Consider the following 26,778-nt stretch of genomic DNA (forward strand, 5'->3'; position numbering starts at 1 on the left):
GCGGTCAGTACCTAGTCCCCAGTCGACTCGAGACAACAGTCAGTCAGTGGCATGTGAGAGTGCGGCGAGGAGAGTGTCGTGTCGTGTCGTGATAATAGTCAGTGCTAGAGAGTGATAGTGATTCAAGGTCATGGTGAGTTTTCTCCTTTAGTCCTCTCGTATGATGATCACATATTAACATTATAATTCTCCCATAATTTATACAGATCTTCTCATGTAGTATGTAATTGACTATTTATTTTCTTGGAGTTTGGCAAGGAATTAAAAAAGATATATTCTTTGATTTAATGAATGAAGTACGCTCCTTATTCCATTAACAAAAACAGTATTAATAATTCTACCTGAGATGAGAACCAAATTTAGGTGTTGATGTCAAAATGAACATTTGAATTAAAAATTGTAATAGTTTAATTTTTATAATTTGGACATAATGAAATAAATGCCATTTCACTAATGCGTTATATACAGTACATCGTGTGAGGTGTATGTCAGGGTGTTGAGACAATTAATGAGAAGTAACACTAAAATTTGTAAATATTCTTCCGAAGCAATATCTCAACGTTTTACATTGACGAATTTTATAAATACGGAGAATTAATGAGGAAGTTTTAATATGCATCAGTCATCAAATTTATTGGGATGCGTATATTATGAAGTTTAATGAATAATATTCGTATATACTGGATATGAAGCTGAATTATTATAATTTTCCTTCAATGTCGTAAAAGGATAGAATTAAATATATCACTCTTATTGATAGAAATATTCGCAACACCTCTCTTCTTTAACACCTTCTCTTCTACGTTAAGAATTTGTTATACCTGGAACGAAGGTTAAATTTCACTGTCAAAACAATCGAAAGAACCTAAAAATTAACCATTTTTTACATAAAATCAACAATACTCGAATGAAGTTTCACACTCACATTTAGAACAAAGCCGGAAATGGAAAATGAATATTCCCGCATGTCAACAACAAAAGTTGGAGCCTGTACTCCAGTGTTACCCAAGAGTCGAGTTTCATAACTGATTCGAGCCGGTGCCCATCTAGCACATGGTAAACAGGACCGGCTTTTTGTCAACATCGTCCGTACGAATCGGGGTTAGGAAGCAGATTAAATACCTGAACAATATTATTTAAGCTTCAAACTGTGGCTGTACCACTAACTGATTCAGCTTATTTGGATTCTTCGTGTTTTTCGTGGTTCACGCATTCCATGACCGAGAGTATGATTCTATAATTTATCTACTCCAAATTTCACGCGATCAGGTCTGACCACTTTGGGAAGAAGTTCCCGTGGCCACAACCTTAGGCATCTGTTTTAGGTTAACTAGTACATATTATTCGGTCTGCACCACTGCACCATGTGAATTAAGTTTTATAGATTGGCCGATAAACTCCAAACAATAGTTTAGTGGTTCGTAACCCACATGAAAATGTAGGTCCTTTAAACTATTCATTGTTAAAATTTAGAACGAACAGTCAAACGCTTTCTTTGAAACATTCTCTTTCGAACGCGTTTTAACAATGTTAAGAAATTCAATTAAAGGAAGCATCAAACAATTCTAATGCCTATAATCAAAGTAGTTTCACGTGTAGTCTTGTTGATTAATATAGGATGACTATTAGAAATCGAACAAATTTTCATTCAGGACGGCTAATCGTAATATACCATTCATCTTGGACTCAGTTGTAATCAATAAGATAATACGTTTGAAAAAATGATGATCTTATTACACTGATGCATTTATTATTAACAATAGCTCTATTCAGACCATTATATATTCATGTAGTTATGTGATATAAAAGATTTTTTCAAAATAATTTTCTTCTGTGAGTTGACTGACTCAAAATCCTAAAATAAAATTTAAAATCAGAACCCTTAAAGACCAAAATATGCATAATAATCTTGCAAATGTAGTCTTTTAAGTATAAAAACCATAACAAATTTTAATTTTTAATTAAGTTGAAAGATGGCCACAAAAGTACAGGTATGGGTAACACCATGTTCGGTATTCGCATTGTAAAGCTTTACAACTGGTCAGATCTCAGAATCGTCGGATATTATAGTGTCTGTTTCACTTCAATCCGAAACAAACACTGCTCTGATAAGCAAAAAGTCAGGCCCTGTGGCATTAATATTTTCCACAAACAGGAAGGTGGTTGACAAATTAAAATACATAACAGTTTGGGATCTTCTTGGAATTTGAAGTTTGGGTAGCAATGGCAGGACATGAAGATGGAAAAGCGTAAGGTAATGTTCGTCTTAATGGGTCTTTCCCATTATGTTGACGAAAGTGGATTACAAGTTATAAATCCAAACAGAAACTTGTGACACTGCAATGGTATCTTCAATGTTAAGATTATGTTTATATTTAAAGTGCTTTAGCTAGTTACAATTACTCATTTCATGATAAAGAAATTATAGACTGTTAAATTGATGAAGATCTCAGATGCTTGGTAGAGAGATTGCGACCTCTAACCTTGCATCCATTTCGCACCATCTTTCCAGACCAGTTTCACCTTCACGAAAATTGCAGTAGTCAGACCATCTTTCAGGGGATAGTTCACGTTGGTAGATAGAATAACGTTTTTATGACCTAAAATGCAAGAGTTTTGAATCGGTAGTTTTTATCAAACCAGCAGTTGAGGTTTCATTATTCGTATAAGTTTTATCATCGCCGTGAAACAATGCTGCAACCGAGCTTCATCCGTGGCTGAATCGAGGCAAAATCTTGGTAATAATACTTAGTCATCATCGTCACTAATTTTATGACTTTAGTAAAAGTACGACATGAGAATATGCTTTCCTAACTAAACTTTAATAGTAGAAATATTAATTTTTAAGTACTCGTATACACCAATTCCTTCCTTCCACCAATCCAAATACAACATTCGATGTTAAAGCTTTATATTGCTGAAAAACATAAAATCCCAGTCAAAATTAAAAGTAAAATTTATTACCCCAGCGTCTTTTCAAGAAGATAAGTACAAATGAAATGTATCTTAATTGAGCAACAAAAGTAAGTGGCATTCTTGAGGTGCCTTGGTTTCTTGGTGAAATTGGTTTCTTTCACTCAAGCTGACGCTATTTAAGGACTGACAAACATCGTCTTCTCCTCACTTAGCCAGACTTAAAATCTCAAAGCTCATATGTATAAGTCAGTTTCGCGTCGAAAATTATGGCCTACTCAGAATCCAACTGAAGGCATTATTTCTCGTGTACTCAGTTTCTCAATGGGGATCAATTAATACTCACCTGTATTTCCAAACGGTCAAGGATATAATAGCCAATCTCAGTCAAAGTTACGAAATTTGTGCGATCGCCATCGTTAGTTTTCCGAGTGAGATAATACTGCGCAACAATGACGCGTGCGGCCGAGGCTGCGCTGCGTGACGCGACGCGCAATAGATAATGAGTGAACAACAACAGTTAGCATGGCTAATGAGGAACCAGGAAGTGAGAAGAAAGTCTGCGGCTAACAGACGCGAACAACCTATAGTCTATACATACACTGATTGCTTTCTTCTCAACAGACCAGAAAGTATAAGTATAAAGTGCTACTTTCACGTTAACGATAAGCGGAGTTAATGGAATCCACCCTAGCAAGCAAATTACTTAAAAACTCGTGATACATCAATTTTAAGAAATTAATTTTAACGAGAATATTTAGTTTGAATTTGAAAATGTTTGGCAAGTTGAATTTGAATTAATGTAAGTTTGGCAGTGCGCTATATTATAGACTTTAAGTTTTATGCGAAAAAAAGTTAATTAAAAATGAAAAAAAAAATTAATTTAGTAGTTAGAACATTTTTTGTATACCATTTGGAATATATTTTGGTATTATTCCGATATAATTAAAACTTAGCTCCTGTTTTCTCCTTGTAGGTATTAGATGTTGGAGGTGGGGAAGGACAAATAGACGTTAATCAGGCGTTTTCCTGATCTCTGTTTGACCCACTTTGTAAATTGGCTCAGGTGGAAATTCATTCGTACCCATTTGTACACATGTTCATTACTATTATTATCTATTCATCGACACTTTCATTACAAGACAACATTACATTCAAATATGCATATTTAAACAATGAATACTTATAGAATCATAATCGCTGTTTGGCAAAGAGCAACAAACGCTTATTATGAGATAATTTCTAAAATAGTGATTCCAAAGATCGTCTCTAACGATAACTTATTACTGTTATGTGACGTAAACCCTTATTAAGTTATGACTGCGTTTGGAAAATAGTTAATACTAATAAAGCATACATTCGATAAAGCTAGGTTATAAGATAGTTTACAATATTTATATATATACAAAGCCGAAAAGTGTAAAAAAATATTTTACAAAAGTTACTGTTTTATTATTATCTATTTAATTACGTAATTTAGTTTAAATTACTCATGAAAAGTTGCGAAATATGTAAACTGTTTCTTAGATGTTTGTTTTTAGCCTTTCGTAACATAGTATAAGGACGGGATGGAGTTTTTTTAACGTAACATTTTTCCAAAAAGAATGTTATTAAGTTTTATTCTGAGACAAACTTTTAACGTTTATTCAACTGGAGAAATTTTAAGTGTTTAAGCGAGAGTAAGTTATTGGGAACTTTCTCTGGAGAAAGTATCCAGTTTTGGTATTTGGGCGGCCAGTGAATATTAATTTCACTCTCGTTTGAAAGAGCTTACAGAATAATATATTACATAGTCACATATTCTGAAAACTTTTGAATCTTGTCCGATCACGATCCCAAACAATAAAATCTAATCCGCGTTCGACAGTTCAGACTTGGTGTTGGTATAGTAATCAAATATGTTTCATATAATTTCATTTCTCGTGCTCATTCATTAAAAAATTTTATGATAGTGACAGTTAAAGATTTATATAATTCTGTACCTTAAACACAAACATGAGTTATTCGGAAACACTTGTTTTTTTTTTTTTTTTAATTTCGTAAGTCCATTAAAAGTAAAAAAAAAAAACTATTTGTCATCCATAAACCATTGCAGTGAATATTTTTCAAGATTGTTCTCAAAGTATCTCAATACCTTTTAAACTGTCTAAATAAAGTTTTGACGTAGTTAATACAGTTTATAAAATTTTGGTATTTATAAAAATTCACCAGAAGCAAAAATTAAATACGATCATTAATCGATTCCAACTAAAGTCTGTATTAGAAATCGATTGTTGTTATGGCATTTAAATGAAGTTTTAATTTTTCTGCATATATATTTACATTTTTATGTAGGAAACCAATCTGGAAATCAGTAAAAGTACTTTTTTTCAGATCGGTCTTGTGCTTATAATGATTTAAATATAATCCATCATATAAGCCTTTCTGATAATGGACTTACACATTTTGAATGAAAGTATGTTAATATACCAGTAATTATTCGTAAATTCTACGAGTTATTATGGGTTATTAACCCTTAAAACCATTTATGTTCCCACTGGTTCATCCAAGAGGGATATTTTTGTGATAAAACATAACCACTACTGCTCCCCTCAGCTAGCAAAAATCACACCGGTTAGCTAACCTGGTTTGATTTATATTACATGTATAATTATATTTTATAAACAGTATAGTAAACAGCGTCGCAATTTTTGAATATTATACACTTTAACGAGGTTTTAGACAGAAATGAATTATCGCAATTTAAATGCCATATTCTTTTTTCAAGTAAATTTAATAGTTTAAAATGCAGGAATATTTTATGTGTTATCTTACCACCAATTGATTCCCTCCGGCTCGACTCAAGTACCCTAAATGGTGAAAACTGAAATATGATAATTACGGACTTACCTCTAATCTCTGTTTTTTTTTTTCTAAGAGATATGTTTTTATTCAGTCACAAAATAAGAGCTTTCGTAACATGCCGTAAGATTTCATCTAGATAAATCCGGGGGGTGAAATTTGGCGTGGGTGAACACTAAATCTAATTCCTGCCGAGATATTTAAGGAAAATACAGTGGTGTTCGAACGTATATACGTTGATTGTGTTAGTGTGAACACGTCTTTTAAAAATATTCAAGATTGGAGAAAATTATAGCACTGATATGGTAATAATAAAAAGTAAAATTTCGCAACAAAAGAAAAATCTTTGCGTCATACTATTTAAGTGTTATTGTCTTACAATGGCATGTTTTATTTCATAAACGATAATTCACAAAAATAAAGAACAAGTCATCAAAGATCAAGATTGAAGAATTCACGAAGAGTGCTGTATTTTAAAGGCTACACATGCACACAATACGGGGAAGAAATCTATTTGTAAAATATATGAGAAAGAATATTAAGGAATATCAAAGTCAATAAAGTTGTTTCAAGAAGTCAAAAACCTAACATGTAGTCATTCACTTCAAATTTGTATTTTGTAACATAATGTTTATACCCAAATATATTCACAAGCTAGGTGTGAAATATAAAAGAACTTAGACAAATAAATGACTATTGAATAGTATTGAATTCAAAGTGTTTAGTAAAATAATTTTTCTTACACTTGTAGGTAACTATTGGTTATGTTAGACTCGTACTTCAATATTATGTTGTCTTTTTCTGATTGTCCTACAGGTTCGGATTTTTCAGGTACGGTATAGTATAGGCCCTACTATCAGAGAATGAATTACGGATACCCGCTTGAAACATAATTGCGGCCAACAGAGGTATAAAAAACCACATTTACAAAATATATAACTACTTATTCAGTTCTAAGGAATTCTAGAAATTACAATGTTTGTGACAAAAACCGTGTATGGTCGTAGGAACACTTCACTTTGTTAGAAATCCGGTCTGAGCAAGTCCAGCGCAAATTGGAAAACGCATAATTAACACTACGTATTAAACATATTTACCTGAGATTTACAAAATCCACACTCAGTTGTAAAAACGTAACAGGTTCCGTAACGTAGCCAATCCCAAATTGCGTCATACAAATCAAAAGAAATGTAGTTTTTGGAAAGTTTACAACTTTTTCTATGCATATATAAGATAACTTGTATTTAAAATTTACATTTATTAAATTACAGCTTTTAATTTTTGAAAACATACAAGTTTAAACGTGGAAATATACTTGTTTTAAAAACCCTTAGTTATGTTCAAAAATTTACTTCTCATAATGAATGCATAGCTAAAATAATAAGCTAAATTTTTGCACCCTGTAATCTTTTAATAAGTTTACGAACAGGCTTAAAGTATTTCTATCTATAATATTTTGTCGGATAATACTTAAATGCTTTAACAGGATCATGATGTCGAAGCAAATCGATGCTGATGATATTTAAGTATATAATCTGCTGGTATCTGTGTGCTAAATAATGTTAACAGCATATACTCTGCTTATAAACCTAACAATACCGATCAAATATAGTGTCTGGCGATTTTTGGTTCAAATAAACCGAAATGTTTTTGGTTTATTGATGTATGGTTCATGTACATTACGAGAGATTTTCATAAAACAAATAGAAACATCTGTAAGCTATTTTCGTTAAAATTTTTATATTTACATATATTACTTAATTAAGGAATACACAGTCAAGCAAGGTCCTTAGAGAAAGTTTTAATAAACATTACGAAACGTTAAATGTGTAGTTTGGATTTCATTAGATTATAAATCTTCATAGTGCGCATAAGGATGGACCAATACATTTGACGACACTGATCTTGAGGGAGATATAGGCCACTGTCCAGAGAACTGTTATTTTGTACTTCCATCTCTGTAAAACAATTTAGAGATGTTCAAGGAAAACCACATTCAATTGTTTCTTAGCACAAACAAGTAATGTGGTTTTCCTCGAACATCTTTCAAATTAGTGAGAGTTGAAGTAAACAAATCATTGTTCTATTACTCGCTTATTTGTATACGCTTATGTAATGGAAAATGATTCTGGTAATAGGTTTGACAATCTCACATCAAGCGAAATTGCGAGGCTCGAGAATCAAACAAGAGTTTGTTTGAAAACCAATACCGTGTTCCATCTCCATTGTTGAATTCCGCTGCCTGACATTTCAGGGTTTCGTAAGATAATTGAATCGTAAGTTAAGTTAAATTGGTATTGTGCCACTTTGATCGGTGCTCTTTCACAAATAGGTTCTATCGAAACAATAGGCCCACATATAGCTTTCTCTTGACATTCTTGGATGAAGTTACCAACCTATGATGAAAAATAAAGTATTGCAAGAAAAATAGTCTACACGTTTGAGTTCAACTAAGCGTTATTTAAAATAGTAGCTAAAAGAGTACATCTAAAGTAGAAAGTACTTTATGGGAAAGGAATATATTTTGGATCTGATGACCAGAATCTGATATCCGCAATATGTTTGCATAATGTTATGAATGACATTGAACTTTATAATGAATTGAGGCAAATCTGTTACATGAGTGTCAAGTAGACTTATTGAGGTAAAATGTGGTATTTTATATATAATAATATTCAACTATTTAGGAAAATACCAAAATTCGCAAGAAAAGTCTTACACATGTACGTATATTTTACACAAAATGAGAAACAGTATTTTTGTCGAGATCTTAGAAATTATTTTATCATTAATGATTAAGGTAACGATGAGTTTTATGACCTCCTGGTAAACTCTACGAGTTCCCAATACGTGAAAACTATCTAATAATATTTACATTACATAATAAATAAATTATCATCATCATCCGGTAAGGGCTTTTTAACTCGATTATTAGATTATTAGATGCCATATACCGCCTAAAAACTCCGAAAAGGACGGAATTTGGTGTAGAGCTGAGAATTTATTTTCATAATGAATATTACTGACCAAATATTTATTTCTGGAAATCCATTAGCTTACCCATGCATACAAGATGGCTGAATAAAGCCCCTGCTACAGTTCACAAGCTCACATACCTGGTGTTGGGTGTTTAAATGTGGATGTTTTTCATTGTTCATTCTGAATATTAAGAACGATTAGATCCATGTGATAATAAATCTGTTGAAATTAAAAGGCTTGAGATGTTTTCCAACCAGGCGATCCTTATCGCTCCTTAGCTTCTAAGCTTCTTAGTGAGGTCTTTAGTTCGTACCATTGGTTTCCGGGATTCCTTAGCTTACTTCGGTGGATTCTGGATGATACACTTTCTAAAGCTAATAATAAAATCATAAAAGTAGATCTTTGACATAATGTATTGTTTTAATATTCTATTCCAAATAAGAATCACACCCGTTATTAATTAACTCTGTATTTCCTGCTACAACAAAAATGGAAACCCATAGCGTAAGAATAATTATTTTATTTTTATAATTACCATAATTACAATACCGTCCTACATAGGATTGTCAGAAATTCTTGGGATATTTTGAACACTATTTAGCTGATGGATTATAAAAAAACAAGCCCTGCACCTCAAAAACAAATCTGAAAATCTAATTTTATCAGCCACTCCTCGTTTTCTTAAGGAGTCAGCAAAATCTTTACTGTAAGGTTAGGTCTATGTATATGTAATTTTAGAAGTCATGTAAGACAACAACGATGATAAAAAGCGTGAAAAGTGAAAACGCAAGACCAAATTTTAGTCTTAAGAAGTATATTAACACACAAAATATAATTTAATATATCTTATACTCGTAGTTTTACGTATGAGGTTCATCAAGAAGAGAAATAAAAATAAATGTATTTCAATGAGAGCCTAAAAGCATGTGTAAAAATCAAAACCCACACGCGGCCCTCTTAGAAATTATGTTTATAGATTTGTAGATGGGCTCTGAAGATAAACATTTTTATAAATAAACTCTATTTGTGACACATTTAGTTTATTAGACATCGATGAATTTAGCTCACTTTGTCTCATCTTCACATGATCTTTAAAATTGTGCTCATATTAACCTATTCTTGCATTAAAGATTTCACCAAAACTTTTGAGCAGTCGCCACGTCATAAAAAAGGTAGAGTCCTTGATGTCAAGAAATGTAGTTTTTAGAACTTTTTTCCCAATAAAGACATAAATTTATATGAGTTGAGGGATTAAACAATTACTAAGACGGGTTTTGAATTTTATACACTCTGTGTATGTGAATTACCCACAAATACCTCATAGTGATAGTCTACAGTAATTATAATACACTTCTATGAATGTTTGGAGACAAATCAGTACTACTTTTTTTGGAAGTTAATACTGTTTATACAGTATTTGTTGTAAAATGTTATTGTAATTATAATTTATGCGACTAAATAAATATAATTGATACCAATTAAGGTTTGTTTATCTGCAAAATGCTATATTTACAACATACGTGCCTTGTTTGTTAATCCTTTGCTATGCGACAAAAATGCTTATTTTTAAGCCTCACATTCTTGATAAAACGAAGTATAAATTCGCTAATGTCCATGTATATTCTCGAGATGGAGCAACGGTGATATACATAGTAAATATTCAAATACATGATAATGTATGTAGCTGCTGACTATATGATTTCAATAAGTGATTTGGGATACATATATAAAGTTTATAGATGCATACAATAATTTTTTAACAGAATAATTACTGGTTAACAATTCCCAACGTCCTAGTAAGCAACTGAGAAGACAGCGAACGTACGGGAACCAGCGACCAAAGAAGAACATGTTCTTCTTTGGTCGCTGACGGGAACGTACGTTTTGTAACTGACAGGATCCGGGTTCGGAACTGTTGGGAGCGCTTCGTCCGGGTCAGGCGGTCAGTGAAACTCTGGAGGAAATTGCTGACCGAAGAATTCCCAGAACTTTGTCATTCACTTTAAGATAAGAAACTGTTCAAATAGCCCAACTGTATGTGCTAATGTTATTATATGCATTCAATTGAAATATTATAACCAAAAACAATATTATTGATTATTTGTACGATCAAAAGAAATATTGAATATTAAATGATCAAAGTATTTTTAATTAATTTATGAATTAACCTACGAGTGAGAACTTACTGATCATTTTTGAGGTGTTTTATTCCTAGATAAGTTATTTTACTTAAACAGTAAATGTGTTGCCTTTGTCGCTAAAAAAGTTGTTAGAAACACACACCAGTCTCACACTAAGAGTATTAAGAAAACTTTTTACGTTAATGTTATTTTATTTGCAAATTTTTATTGACTTCCCTGAAATTTGAATCCATTACCTCTGGTTTGGATAGTACAAGCCTTATCCCTACGCTTGAAGATCAATATTCTTAAATGTTCTTAAGACTATTTCGATGTTAATTTGAGTATAACGGTTTAGTGCAGTTTTGCATAGTTAGTTAACCCTCACATAACACGTATTCATTTAGCTACATAATCTTGATTGTGTCTATTCTTACTGTGTGACACACTCACTATATACTGCCAAGAGAAGAAAGATAAGATAAACCGATTTCACGATTTCAGTAAATGTAATTTATTTAACTTACACCACACCACCCGCCTTCGCTTAGGTTGGATGCAAAATTTCAAGTCTATACTCATTTGATTAGGCTACATGTGTTAGTGAACTACATGTTAAAACGTTGTATAATTTTACTCAGTCGTTTTAAAACCATTTTATTCTGCGATTTCTTGTTGTCATCTGGGTTACCCATAAGCTAGCTAATGCTCAGCCAAATCCCTGGCGTGATATGTACCATCACCCAACTCTATGTTGTTTATAAGTCATGCAGAATTTCAAGTCGGCTTCGTTAACGCTGTAATTAATTTTAAATTTTAGCTCATCCCATTCTGATAGTTAGCTTACATGTATGTTACATGTTAAGACATGTGATTGTACTCATTACATTTACAGAAATTTATCTATTTATAATTTTGGCGTAAGCATCATGATTACCCATAAGAAAATAATAAAATTTTCGCTAACGCTCAGCCAAATCCCATGGAGTGACATATATCATCACCGAACTCGATAATACTTATATAGAAAGTAAACCTCATGCAAAATTCGAGGTATGTAAGTTAGTTCATTCTGTAGATGTCTTGTGGACAGACAGGCGCAAACAAACTACAACATGTGTACTCTACCCAGGCAGACAGAAGATGAAATCTTCCAGCCTGCTAGGTGATAGACTTCAATGACGCTCAGTGAAATGGATAGACATGCACCTTCATTTAATAATTCTTGTTTATCAAATATAAAGTTTCATGCACAATTTATAGTAAACAGTCGAAATAATTACTGAGGATAATTATTATGCTATGTAAAGTCAAAGGCACATGTCCATCACCAAACACGACTTTGCCTATAGATATAATATATGCGTGCGCGCGCGCGTGCGCGCGTGCGTGTGTGTGTGTGTGAGTGACGTTAAATGCAGTTTCAAGTTCACGGCTATTAGTTCTTTAGATCCATCTGAAAACAGATAAAAAGGTAAGAAAATAGGGAAGGAAACTGACAGACAGAAGAGGGAGGTATTTTCCCAAAATTCCTTAGTGATAACTAATAAAAATACACAAAATTTCAAATTTATAGCTCAGAAAATTCTCGAGATACTACCCTAAATTGAAGACTTTTCTAACACTCATCCAATTCCATGCAGGGAAATTTACAATCATATATCTCACTCTTGCCTATATGCAAATAAACTCATAAGCGGAGAACCCGATAAAATATAACGAAATTCTTACAACCAATCCACCAAATATCACAGGTTAAAATGTCATAAGATTGAGCTGACTCTGTTTAATTTATTTTATTTCATGATTTTTTCGTTGCCATCAATGTAACTCATAAGATTAATGTTTACTTACAATCAGCAAAATCTCTTGTAGTTACATGCACCATCATCGAACTCGATGTTTCTTGAATAAAAACGAAATTACGAGTCTACAAGTCAATTAATTTTTAAGATATCGTCCGGAAAAATAGACAGAGAGACGTACAGACTGACAGAAATCAAGTTTTTCCAGCCACTCGAGTGGTAGGAGCCCCCTCAGCCTATTACAAAGGCTGGTAGTATACGTACTCGTAATAACCCCCGAGGGTTAATCTTACGTTATTCTTACGAAAACTCATTTGTAGCCTAGATTACGGTCAGAATGACTGAAACAGATTTGCCTCAGTGAAATAAGGAAGCTGAAGCTAGTACGTTAAAATTAGTAAATAATTCTGTTCATAATTGTTTTTACAAGTAACATTGCCCTGGAGCCTACGGCATCAAGAAAACTTGCACAACTAGGCAATTATTTGGTAAACAGGGTTATTTGTCCGTGTGAAAGCTGCACCCTGGTAAACAATAGCGACAGTACATACACACACGCACGCACACACTCACCGAGATGACCCAGACCCGCAGGAAGTGGTGACGTAAGAGGACGTACAGTTATGTTAATAAGTGTTTATATCACGATATCCTTGATAGCTGGTTCGGCCCCTCAGACCGACACTGGCAGTATCAAACTCAGAAATTGCTCACTAGAAGATGTAATTTCGTGCTTATCTCGACTTTAATAATAGTTTCATAAAGAAAATTAGTAGTGTTAAAACATGTTCACCCTTCTAATCTTACTCAGAAGGAATCTAATTAAACAAAATGGACCCCGAAATCAAGCAGAGTAATTAGGCATAAACTTTTAATTCGAGTTTAGCATGATCGTTTATCTCAAACAAACTAATTTTTCAGTAAAACTTTTTGGAAAATTTTAACATTGGGCTAGTTAACTATATTTTTAACAAAAAACAAATATACAAACCTACTCATGTGTAATCATTTGTTTTGTACATTTGCAGTAAATTGACATAAATTACCTCTCCCAAACTTTCGCCTGTTTTTGTTTTTAGCGTGATTGTTAATTTTGGGGGATAAATCAACTTAATATAATCCTGGAACAGTTTAGTTTAATCTAAGGTATCGACTTCCAAAAAACCATAGTGTCCCTAAGTATTTCATTAATTATTTTTGTTTTTTTTCTAAGGGGAGTTGCTGAGTGATGAAATTACATGATTCTCTTCTCTAAATAACTATAATATATTTAAAAAATACTGATAAACATAAAAACTTAATTTACCTTAACCTATATTGGTCAACCTCTGGCGCTAAGAATACAAATATAAAGCTGCTAAGGACAAGAAATTTCAAGATCCAAACTTTATTACGATATTGGCAGGTCAAAATAAAAAATCACCACAATCTAAAATTTTGTGAAATTTGACATTGTTACTTTTATATGTTTGTCATTAGTAAAAATATTTATTTTAAGATTTTAACCTTAAATCAGGTAGTAAAAACAAATATTCATGCAGTATTACAACACGACAACTGAAAAAGGTCTTTATAATTACGTTTTCTGTGTGTAAGTAGAGAGAAAGGTTTATAAAACAAAGTAAGTTAGAAATTAAAATTTTATGATTTTAAGACCTGTACATTGACTCAAACTTTAAATAACTGTGGATTGTACGTAAAATGTACACAACATGTACATCACACTGTACATCACAAATGTACATCACACTGTACACAACATATTTAGATTTATTTTATAAACTGAGGTGTTCTGTGAAATTTGGTTGTTACTGAAAACTAGGTGGATACGGGGGACTAACTCTACTAAAAAAGACAAAAAGGCTACAGTTATTTGATCTTTTGAACTGAGATTTTAAGAATAAGCCTTCTTTACAAGGTGTGTGTGAGGTGTATCTAATTTGTTAGCTCACATCTAGCCTTGCAAAGTCGCATACGAAACCATCACACTGAAATCGTTATTAATTAGTTTTTATATTCTGCGAAAGTATAATTTACATTAATTTACAAGAATGCGGATCGGAGCTTTCCTATCTTATCTGATCTACTAATGCTTTCGGTCATCAGTGCGGAATGCGGCACCAGGTGTTGCCCCGCAGTGGTGGCAACGTAAAAACACAAAAACATTTCCTTGATAGAATTCTAGAGAATATGATCACAATTTCTTGATATAGAATATTAGAATGGATACAAACCTTTAGAAAAGTTTAAGTGATTTGTGTGAACCCTGTATACTTTGTGTAAATGAAAAAAAGTATATTATTATTCTTTGCCGTCATAAGTTTTGCAAATACAATATTTGATATCGATAATACCAAATGTATGTAGTATTTTTTGTCTCTTTATTTCAACAATGACATATATTTTTCCTTATAAAGCTTTTGCAATACCATCTAAGAGTGATCAGATAAATAAAACAAAATAAATTTAAAAATTGTTAACCAATTTTGAAATATAACATCGTTGAACACAATATACTACATTGTTAAATAAAATATCCACTAGTTTCATCCCATCATACAGGAAGCTGAAATAGTCTGCACATACTTTGCCTACTATCAACATGTAAGTCCTAGGCGATATATGGCGGTCGTGCGTAGAATTGATTGGTATAACGGAGCTATCTAGGATATCGACTGGGCAAGGCCTACTTTCCAAACTAGTTTTAACATTTGTTTAAGGCACAGACCCAAATTAGTTTGACAGAAAACTTTAAAAAGAGGCTAACTAATACAATAAACCTGGTCAGGGGTCTCGCTCAGAACAACCGGTTTAGGTGAATAACCGGGTGGTTAGTCTCTCAAGGGTTACTAGAAGATACAGTATAAATAATAATGCAATGTTCTTTAGTATACTATCAAAATTATGCAATTTCGCCAATTTAATTTTATATTGAAATATTCCTTAGTATGATTTCAAAATGAAAGTACTCTCTCCTTCTGTGTTTTTCTACGTATTTGGTTTGGAGTGAAATGTTTAGGAATACATATTAATACTATAAAAATGTATCCGTTTTACAAATAAAATGAACTAACACACGTTATACACTGTACTTTAAATACATTACTGTACATGAATATCCACCATACTTTTCCTTATCAGGAGTTAAACTGGTAAGGTACAATGTTTACCAAAAGAAAAATAGTTGTAACAGCAAAAAAAATTCAGAAACTGCGTGTTCTTCATCAGGCAAGAAAAACTAATGAGTAGTTACTTACATTTACTAATATACATTATTTACATGAGTTCAGGTTTAAAGTAATTAATGATCGATTAAGTAAAACTTGATATATTCAGATTTTACTAGACAGAGTACAACCTTGAATTTTTTAGCAAATACCTGTACAAAAGTTTGTAAAACCTATACAAATGGAATAATACAAGTTCAAGATAAAATAATTTCAAGAAAGAAATTACACTTATAATAGAAAACATATTAAAAAAGGTAATTTTAAATAAAAAATACGTAAAATTGCATAACGTACTTAGAATCGAAGATGTATGAAATATTATAACTTTCCATGATAAGATTTTGTTTGAGTAAGTATAACTGTGTAACATAAGAAAATAATGTCCTCTGAACATAAAAGAATAATTACGGTTTTACGATTATACAAAACTTGAAATGTAAAACTGCGGTTCACGGGGTTTTAATAGTAATAGGATGAAAAGTTAAAGTTCAAATTAGACGTTCATTGAGCCGAGAATATTCGTGAAATAAATACTAGTACAATTTCATTACAAATTAAAGAAGTAGGAGAAAACAAAAACATGGTAGATTACGTAATAGTAAAAAATTTATAATAGGCACACAGTAAGATGGGGAGTAACACCTATTGATACAGATTTAAATTTCCCTTAGCTGATCAAAATAATCTAAATCGTCCCCTACACTGGGGCCACGGAGTCGGGGGTTTTTGAAGGGCAGGTCGGACCAAATATATAAAACTAATATAAAAACCATAAATTCACTTACCTAAACGTACTAGTGAAATATACTTGTATGCAATCATAAAATGTCTCTGTAAAATCTAACTATACGCACAGACTTATGCAAGAAGAACTGGTTTAAAATGTGGGACATGAAGTATTATAAGGTCATAGAACCAAATATCACAAATTTGAATTTTGATAACGCTAAGTATAACCGTGAAATAAATCATTCTCAACGACCAATAGAACACATAGTATCTAAATATGCACAACATTTTTTTGTATAGATGTTGCATGATAAACATTTTGAGGCAAACATTATAAAACAGGTTAATGTCAGTTATCATTAAACGAGCATTTCACATACGTAATGGAAAAAGTTAGACTACTTGCCAATACCTTCTTATAACGGTTTAGATTCAGTCCAACATTTAAAGTACTGACGCGTCCCAAAAATGAGAGTATGAGGTGTAGCTCTGTATCGAAGCAGTGCCTTATACTTGAGTTAACGTACCTTAAAATAATTAATATTTTAAACACTTTAATATTTTAAGATACGGTCCAGTTAGTATGTACAGCGGTTTTCGCAAGACAAAGTAACGTCGAGCTTGGTTGCTCTTTGGATGGGTGACCGCTGAAAGATCTGTTCTTGCAAGCAACCTACTTGGCCATTAGTGGTGGTTCGAAAACCATCTTTAAGACGTTTGTAAAGTATTAGAGATGACCTCAACCCAAACTTTTCCAGGTAAAATAAAGCACACAATTGAAATATAGTTGAATTGTTTTCGAAACTTAGGCTTCTATAGTTGATTATATCTCAGTTAGAAGAAAAGAGTAAAATATCAAAGATTACTAATTAGAGGAATGACCTATCGTGCTATTTCTTCTTCTAATTGCTATTCCAAAACTAGATGGACTTATGCTTACAGATATATCGAAACTGATGAAAAACGACATAAGCTCAATGTGGTCAATAACCTGTGTGTCATTGACAGGCACGTGGTTTATTGCCTGTAGTTGTTAAATTCGTTATGATCGTGGTTAAGTATCGAGGTACCAGTCATTAACTCTGGCTCTGTCTCAAGCGAACTATTATTAGGACAATAATATCCAATCAATTATTTTTTGTGGGTTGGTCGACTCGGAAATGTACTTGGAGATTAAGAGCCTAATCTGACTTGTAAGCTCATTATTATTGACTGACTTGAATCATTATTGAGCTCTATCTGCGCTGATAAACGAATCATATAAGTTATCCGCAGCCTCGCGTGCACATTTGCAGTATAACGGGGACTTCCTTAGCAACCTCTCTATTAATGCCAAGAATTATTGGCGTAAGTAATGGTCATTACAGCATATCTCCGTCTCCTAAACCACTTTTGAAACATTTAATGTTTAACTTCAAAGGCAAGTGAGAAAGGCGCTCTTATCAAAGAACGAGGAAAAGTTTCAGTAGCAAGCACATATTAGGTGACATAAATATGCATGTTATGGTTCGTAATATTTATTTAGTTCAGTAGTTTATGAGATTTATATAACAAAGTCAAGTGAATATTTCAATGAGTACGTAGCACAACTCTATCACTCCAGAAACCATGTTCGAACCTCGGTTTCGGTTCCGTTTTTTACAAGCAACAAATTAGGATCTGAGCCTTCACAATTAGTATTTTTGACTGGCTAAACAATATTAATTATAAAATTTGTTGAAATGTGTGTTTGTCAAATCTGGTTTTCAAAATTTCATGTCTACAAAGTCTTTCAGTAAAACTGTTGGCTTTGAACCATTCTTATCACATTCCAATGATAGTTCAGCTCATAAACTGTCATCTTATCGACAAGTATAGGTAAAAAGGATTTCAAACTTATTTGCCAAAACCACTTTTCGTAATCAGATTTCACCAGTTTATGAACGTAACCGAGGTAACTCGAAAATGAAGGCAGTACATTTTTAAGAAACAGAACATAGAAGAGATATGAGATTTTCGAAATTGTACTGCTCTATGTTTTCATCCTCAGTTTCGAACATATCATATTTTGAAATAAAGCACAATGACGATTTCATTTATATTTTAGTGCTTCAGTTTAAATAAAAAAATGTGATTTATGGCATCACATGATTTTTAATTATTTATGTGTTGAGTTACGTCTTATAAAATTTTATTCGATAAAATACCTGATTTACTTAAACCATATGCTCATTATTTTTAACTGGTTTCCGTTCAAGAATTATATTTTTCGTAGAGTGATAAAAATTGATTTTTCAATGAATCTTAAAACAATGTGACTAACTGACAGTTAAATAAAAAAAATATGTACCCAACCAAACACATTATACCACTTAAGCAGTCAAGGAATTTATGTCACGAGATTACTGATAAAAAAACCACTGTTTTCTCCCTCAGCGGTGAGTGGGCTGATTAGTGGTAAGGATGCGTCAATCAAGAATGCGTCACATTACCACGCCACGCCGCGCCGGCTTCAAGGATAGGAGCACCGCTACCTCCTGAATGCTGCCGGCGCTATGCATGGCAGTGAGAGTGAAAGTCAGTGAAAGCAGGAGGTTCAAGGTCTATGGAACACCTTGTAGTTGATTAAACTTATAGCGGAAGTAAAAAGCAGACGGGGGCAGCGAGCCGTACAACGCTCGACCTTGACGGTATATCCTTATTGTTCGTGTTGTCTAACAATTACATGGAGTCATCAAAAACTGAAGAACAGATTCAAACCTTGAGCTAAATATAAATCTTTCAATAAAATAGTAAACACGTGGAATTACTTGCTGGAATAACTATTACATTCACCATCGTAGGAATATCCGAGAACTTGAAAAGTGATACTATGGTTTTGAACTATAAGGAATAAAACCAATTTCAATGTTTCCCAAAGAAAGGTTGTCAAACGTATGAATTGGTGGATATTCCCCTTAGGGAAGATATTTTATTGGACAATGACAATTAGTCGGTTCTATTTACATAAACACATATCCCATAGGAAGTTTCTTTCTATGTACTGTCGTTCAGAAATTAATAAGTGAATAGGTGTACTTTTCATTAACGCTGTTATAGCTGCTCTCTTGGTTTTCATCATATTCTAATATATACCATTCCAAATTATTTATATTAAATGGAAATTAACGTTTTGTAACATTTTTATATATGTTAGTTTTATAATACTTGCAATAAATTTGTACTAATCTAGAATTTAGGAACGAGTGAATATTCGTCTTTAATTGATAAAACTCTTGTTTTATTCTGAGTAAATCTAAGGATAAAATGTATAAAATAAAATAAAAGAACACAACGCCAGAGTGATATGACATGATCGTCTGTAAACATACTAAAATGTATATTTGTACTCAGACCCGAAAGAATCGCGCTCTTCAGAGTACGAATAAGGTAGTAATGGGCAAAGCCATCAAAATGCTTCCACTGGTGGCTGGGGACGAGAGTCAGGTTGTCTAACCGGTCGAATGTATGTCAGAGAAGATGTGGTTAGTCAGGCCATCATTGGAACATAATGTGATACACTTCACTAAATTAGCTGACTTTCTTTGCGATGTCAATTGAGGAAAATAATAAAAACAAAGGTTGAACCAAACGTACAACAGTATATTTCTCTCAGTGTAACATTGAGTGATTAACCTTCTATTCTTACACCAAATTAAACCACTTTCTTACAAACATGTGTTCTAATGTAAGATTAAAACTAGATTAGGAAACTGATTGGCCAATATTAATAATCAATATTTAATTAAAAATAAATTATCTTTTAATCGAGTAAAAAAACATTAATATTCCATATTCAATACAATAGAAAGTTAGGAAGAAGCACATATTATGAAAGGAACACATTAATACGATGTAAAAATAAATATAACTAAGTTTAAATACTTGAGAAATAATAAAAGGAATTGTTGTTTTGTCAAACTTCCAGATTTGTTTTATGATTCCTACTTATAAAAGCACACTTTAGTGTAATTACTCAGGGTTAAAGATATAAAATCTCCAAAATGTCTGGTATCTCGAAATCCCCCTTTCATATCTTTGTTCGCAAAAATTCTTTTCATGACATCAACAGATTTTCCAAATACATTCGAAATTGTTTCAGAATGTGGATGTAGTTTTGCAGAACTGAAAGTTTCAATAAAGAATCCGTGATTTGTAAATACTGATATTTTAAGAAAATATGAAAGATAATATTGTGCTTGAAGAGCATAAGATCAAAATAAAGGAAATGGTTTAGTTTTATCACTGTTTTTAGGCAAAAATCAAAATGGCTTCCAGTAAAACGCTAAACTGGTAAAATTGGTAAAATCGTTTATTGTAATCGTACAAAACCGACTTCATTCAGTCTACCCATATTATAATAAAATACCAAATGTTCAATAATTCAAAAATTCATATATTGTGTTAATTATGATCAAAATTAAGTATAAGAATTACAGTACACACATACGTTTATATGATGCAGTCATATCAGGACGTATTGTGTTACAGCCATATGTCATGCAACGTTTGAGATCACTTGACAACCTTTCATTATAGCCCGGTCAAGGCAAACATGGTATTTTCTGTAAAGTGATTCTCTGTTAGGTAGAATTCATACAAGGACAATTCAATCTGAATTATTGTAATAAAAACCAAGGAAACTTGGTTAGAAGGGGAGAGAATAAGAGTTAAGAATGATATATTACATTCTCATGATTTATATATAATATCTGTATTTACATAATAATAATGGGAATTTAATAGAATAATATACCAGACTATTCAATTAGAAAAAGTATAATACTCAAGGGATAAGGAAGAGCTTTAAACAACGAAATGCTTTAAAGCAATTAATTACTTCATGTGAATCAGAATGAGAACAGAATCATAAAAGTGTTGCCATACAACAGTTATTGCATGTTCAAACAGTCTCCAGCAACCTGCAGTAATTTCACATAACATCACACTAAGATATGACCAAAAGATCATTTCGGTAAAAAGTATTCGTAAAGATTTCTTTATTTTAGGAACGACTAAGCTTAGTAGATATGTTACTGATATATTGGGTACATACAAATAAATTAACTAAATAAAATTTCGCATTACTTTCTGTGCTGCAGAATTTATATAAACAATATAAAATAATAATGTCACATCTTTTTTTTATTAAAAATATATGGTGCCGTATTTTGAGATATAATCATACAAACAGCAAAGTGTGGTAACTTTCACAAACGAGTATTTAACTATCATTAATTTTGTTCTTTCAATTTTTGGAAAACATAATGTGATCAAAATATCCACAAGAATAAAGGTGTTCTTGACAAGCAAATAAATCTGATTCCAAAGAAATCAACATATATTGTTTAATAAGGCGGTTTCATTAACGTAGTTATGGAAGGGTGGTGAGAGACGTATGCAAGGTTTTAGTGAGGTTAAATACCATTAATGTAATTAATAATTTGGGTATACCCACATAATATACATCTAAATTGTTTTGATCTTTTTTTGTCAATAAATTTATAATAATAACTAATTTTTTAGTTGATTTGTTGAGTTGCAATATTTTACTGTACAGTACAACCTCGTTTATCCGGGAATTTTTTTTCTGAATTGATTTTATAGAGTAGAGCGAGTAATTTTTATTTAACAATAAACTATTTTTCTTGAATATCTACTTAATTTATTTAAAGACTAACAACATTGTGGTAGATTTTTTAGAGGTTAGTTGTAAATATTAAAAACTTAAAACTATTCTGAAAATGAAAAACCCAAAGATGTAATCTTTTATTATGATACCATAGCATGACCTGACCTGTCCATGGTTCATTTTGAGCGGTAGTCCGGCCCTTTCCTCGGTCCTCGAAACGTCTGCATAATCATATTTCCTTGAAACAATGTTAAAAAAAATAAACAAAGGAGGCTTTTATTTGTTTTTCTTTTTAATGAAATACACAGTCTTCTTTTTCTGTTCCGTAAATTCCTTATTATTTGTAATCTATTGTGAACTTACTGTATAAGGTGTGTACAGATTTTTGTTTATCCGGATAACTTCATCACAATTATTCCGGATTTTCAAAATTTTACTGTAATGTTATTTTGAAATTCAATACAATTTTTTAAATATAAAACTAGTATAAGTATTAAATACAAGTTTATAATATATTTTGAGGGATTCAACAGTTATTTAGATGGCACTTAAAATCATGTTCTCATCGTCTATTAAAAACGTGGTTATATTTCTTTCTTTAACAACAATTTAGTCAAACTAGAGTTTGTATGTCAAAGATACATACAAATTTAAATAATTTTTAAAGTACATTACCTTCATGTTTATTTATCACTTTTTACAGTGTCACATTTTAAACCTGTTTTCACACTGTAATTCTAAAATTTTGTAATACGCTTTCCAAAAATGTTTTAACATAAAAATATTGTTCTGCTGAAAAATATAAAATATAGTTATTGTCTAAAAAAAATAGTCGGTATTATACCTTTTATCTCGATGTATCCGACATAAATGGGAAAGACATTTCGTTGTTTTCAATTCTCTATTATTTATATTTAGTGAAACTTCCCAATAATCCTCACATAGTACTCCTGGTGTCAATATAAAAACTTTATTTGATGAAAAATCTTTAAGTTCTTCAAAGTTCTAATTTGGGTGGTTTTATTTGTTTCAGATACACTTCAAAACCTTGGTAGTTTTTGGAGCTATTTTCTGCCTGGGCCTGGTAGAGACGACAGATAAACCACCGGATTCTGCTAAACCACGAGATGTAAACAAAACTATCGCCAAAGTAGAGGCTATTTTAGCAAGGAATCCAGCCCTCCCGAGACTGACCCGCGGTGAGATCTTGGCCCTTTTCGAAAACATCACCAAGACTGATGCTGCGAAGTCGAAGCAACAGGAGTTGTTCAAGAGCATGGTTGAAGAAAGTGGACGGCCAGAACACGAGAAATCATTAATGGTTGTTCTTCCCTTTAAAACAAACACAAGCCAAGCAAACAACTTGGAAGAACTTTATACCCGTCAACCGATTACTAGAATTGTAGGTATGGATTACACAACACCCACAGTGCCAACATCACCAGCGACCGAAAGGCCTAAGCGGCCGAAAAAGAGGAAAAATGGGACACGCAGAAAGCCGATAGCCCAAGAAATAAGACCAGTTTACATAGACGAATCGAGATCAACTACAGCACAACCTATGATAGAAGAAATTAATTGGAACCCAATGGAGGAAAAGGAGAACAGGCCATCTGTTAAAAAGCAGCATACCAATGGAATTGAGGTTCCACACTATATGCAAGAGACTTTAGATACGTTTCAAAACTCGAACAACCAAATTTTTGTTACCGTACCGCCTCAAAAATCAACAATGAGCCCTCAAGTCCCAACAACGACAAAAGAAACTTCAACACCAGTTCCGAATATATCAGTAGCAGCTCAATCATTGACGCCAGAACTGAAAAATTTATTGGTATCTTTGGGATTACTTAATTCTGACGGGAGTCAAGTAAAATTGGGGACAACAACCACTACAACCTCCCGCCCACCTGCTCCCTTGATACAGTACATTTCAATCAATCCTACAGTAGATCCAACTTCATACATAGTTTTTAAGCCCCTTCCGATTGCAAGTTCGAGAGGGAACACTCAAGGAAGCCATGAAGAACCTTTATCGGACGATATGAGACAGTTTTTAGCTAGGTTTGGTTTGACTACAGACACTGAAAATGCTCGATCTCAAAAAGCGTTGAGCTCTAAAAGCACCAATTTATCATCAACTACTTCTACTACCACAACCACAACCACAACAACGACAACAACAAATGAACCACCGTTGAAATCATCTGGAGAAATCAGTGAGGAGCCTTTTAAAATTGACGCAGGTTTTCCTGTTATAAACTCAGATATTCTTACTGATGATATGAAAGACGTCCTAGAAAATATTGGCCTTATGAAAAAATCAAGGAAAAAACCAAAAGGTGTGATTTTTAACCCCTCAAGAACTGCGGGGTTATTGAATCAAACGGAAGAGAAAGAAAAGGTGAGTAAGCTTTTGTCAACAATAAAACAACTGTCAGAGGCAGAAAAAAACAAAACCCTAAGTACAGAAGAGGTTACACAACAATTACAAAATCTAACTGCCAGTCTAGTGGATGAGAGCAAAGAGGAGGATAATGATTCAGATTTGGAAGTAGTAGAGGGCGAGAGCTCAGAAATGAACTATGAAGGGTATGAACCTGCAGAAGAAGAGTTGCTGAAGCTACAAAATGGATTCATTGATGATGAGTTAAAGGATGACTTTCCTTTAGAAATATCCCAGCCTGACAATAACAACCAAAATAATGAACTATCTTCTGACATGATTCAAGATTCTATAAACTCCAGCAACAAAGTGTCCGTGTTCAGCCATTCCCTAAAAAACACCCATAATCCCCCGGACCCTCTTTCTTCTGAGGAACTTAATCATTTCGTCGAAAATGATAAAAATGAAATAAAACGGCAACAACCCAACAAACGTCAACAACCAGACAGCAGTACCACGGAAGGTTCAGATGAAGTTTCTTCATCAGCCTCTCCACCTTCAACCGAAACTCCTTCAGATGAACCAAAGTCCAGTTCAGAATCTCCTGCCGAAACTTCTGCAGATGTCTCGCCGTCTGATCTCTCTTCTTCTTTAGACTCCACTGCAGCTGCTGCTGAAGAATCCACTAATGACGAAGACGATTCTACACCTTCTCAAGATGATCTTATAGACTCTTTTGGAGGTGACAATCCCCCGGAAAACAGACCCAACGGTCTTTACTTTCTCGTAGACTGGAACACATTCTTGAGGGTCGGTACAGACAATAGGACTGTTGACTTAAATTTCTCACCAAAGGTAGGGGATCCAAAGAATTTCCTCCCCGTCACTGTGCCTTGAAGAAATCTGTGAACATTACGTTATATTTATTATAATATTTATTTTAAGCCTAGAAATAGTCATCAGTCTACTATAGTCGTTTATATACAATGTGTATAGTAGCTTTATTTTGTATAGTAAAATAAGCTGTAAATAGTTCTGCACATATCATAAATTATTTAAATCCACATTTAAAAGCCAGTATGTCCAATGACAATAGATTTTAGAGTCAAATATTTGAAAGCTTATAAGGAATGAAATTTGTTTCAACCAGAGTAGGCTAACCATAATTAGATTAATTTTAGAAGTACCGCACTAATATTGTAGTTTAATTAATGAAAATCTAATGATTATGAAATTGTCTACGTAATCATTAAATGTTTGTATAAAAACTTTAAGTTTCCATTATACTTTGCAATATTTCAATATGTCTAGCCCCAAATCAAATTAAGAAGTAAATTAAAGTGACAGTAACATATTTAAAAACTTTCATTTTGTTTGTGTAAATATTATTAATTAGTGTTAATCGAATCTTGCCAAACTACAAAAAACCATTGCAATCAAACTTACACAATTTTCAGTATTCAGTGACTGCAAATCTCAATTTTTGAGGATATGAGGTTTTACATTTGAGTAAACCAAAGTAGTTGGTTTATTATTTCAACCACGAATAATTAAATTCAGTAATTCACAATGTTTGTAAGAATATTTCAGTAACCAATGCCACTGTAACTTGAAACAGAACGCAGTTTCACATGGTTTGAAGGTTGAACACATCACAGTTTGAACGGAGACACACAACTATGATTTTTATATCACTCATTATTCCACTTAACTATTATTGTAAATGTACAAATGTAAATATATCTATATTTTAAAGATAATCTAATTCTCTCGTTTTTACCACAGCCCCCATCACTCTTATTCTTATGTTTATAGGATTCAATTGAAAATACATTTATAAAACGGTGCTCCTCAGTACATGACGACTGTTTTTCAGAATAACTCGAGTTAATAACTAAACAAATTTTAAAACCAAACAGATTTATAAAACAATAATACCTAGGTTACATTGAGCACGTAACAATTACAATTACTAGTTCATAACATTGTCAATGTACCTTGAACACATTCACCGCGGAGAACGGAACCTACTACGACTCCGGCAGTCCTAGAGTCGATACACAACTCGTATCGCAGTGAAGGTGTTAAGCGGGAGATGCGAAAGGTTTCAATAATTTTAATAGGA

The 26,778-nt window shown here is 32.6% G+C and overlaps 1 protein-coding gene across 1 annotated transcript; it reads left to right on the forward strand.

Annotated features, from left to right (window-relative positions):
• LOC124357117 (eukaryotic translation initiation factor 4 gamma) lies at positions 1-26,413 on the forward strand. The gene is made up of 2 exons (XM_046808588.1): positions 1-133; positions 23,301-26,413. The coding sequence occupies exons 1-2, from the start codon at positions 131-133 to the stop codon at positions 25,548-25,550; spliced, it is 2,253 nt and encodes a 750-aa protein (XP_046664544.1). The 5' UTR covers positions 1-130; the 3' UTR covers positions 25,551-26,413.
• The last annotated feature ends 365 nt before the right edge of the window (positions 26,414-26,778 follow it).

Source organism: Homalodisca vitripennis, chromosome 3 (genome assembly GCF_021130785.1).
Source record: "Homalodisca vitripennis isolate AUS2020 chromosome 3, UT_GWSS_2.1, whole genome shotgun sequence".
NCBI lineage: Eukaryota > Metazoa > Arthropoda > Insecta > Hemiptera > Cicadellidae > Homalodisca > Homalodisca vitripennis.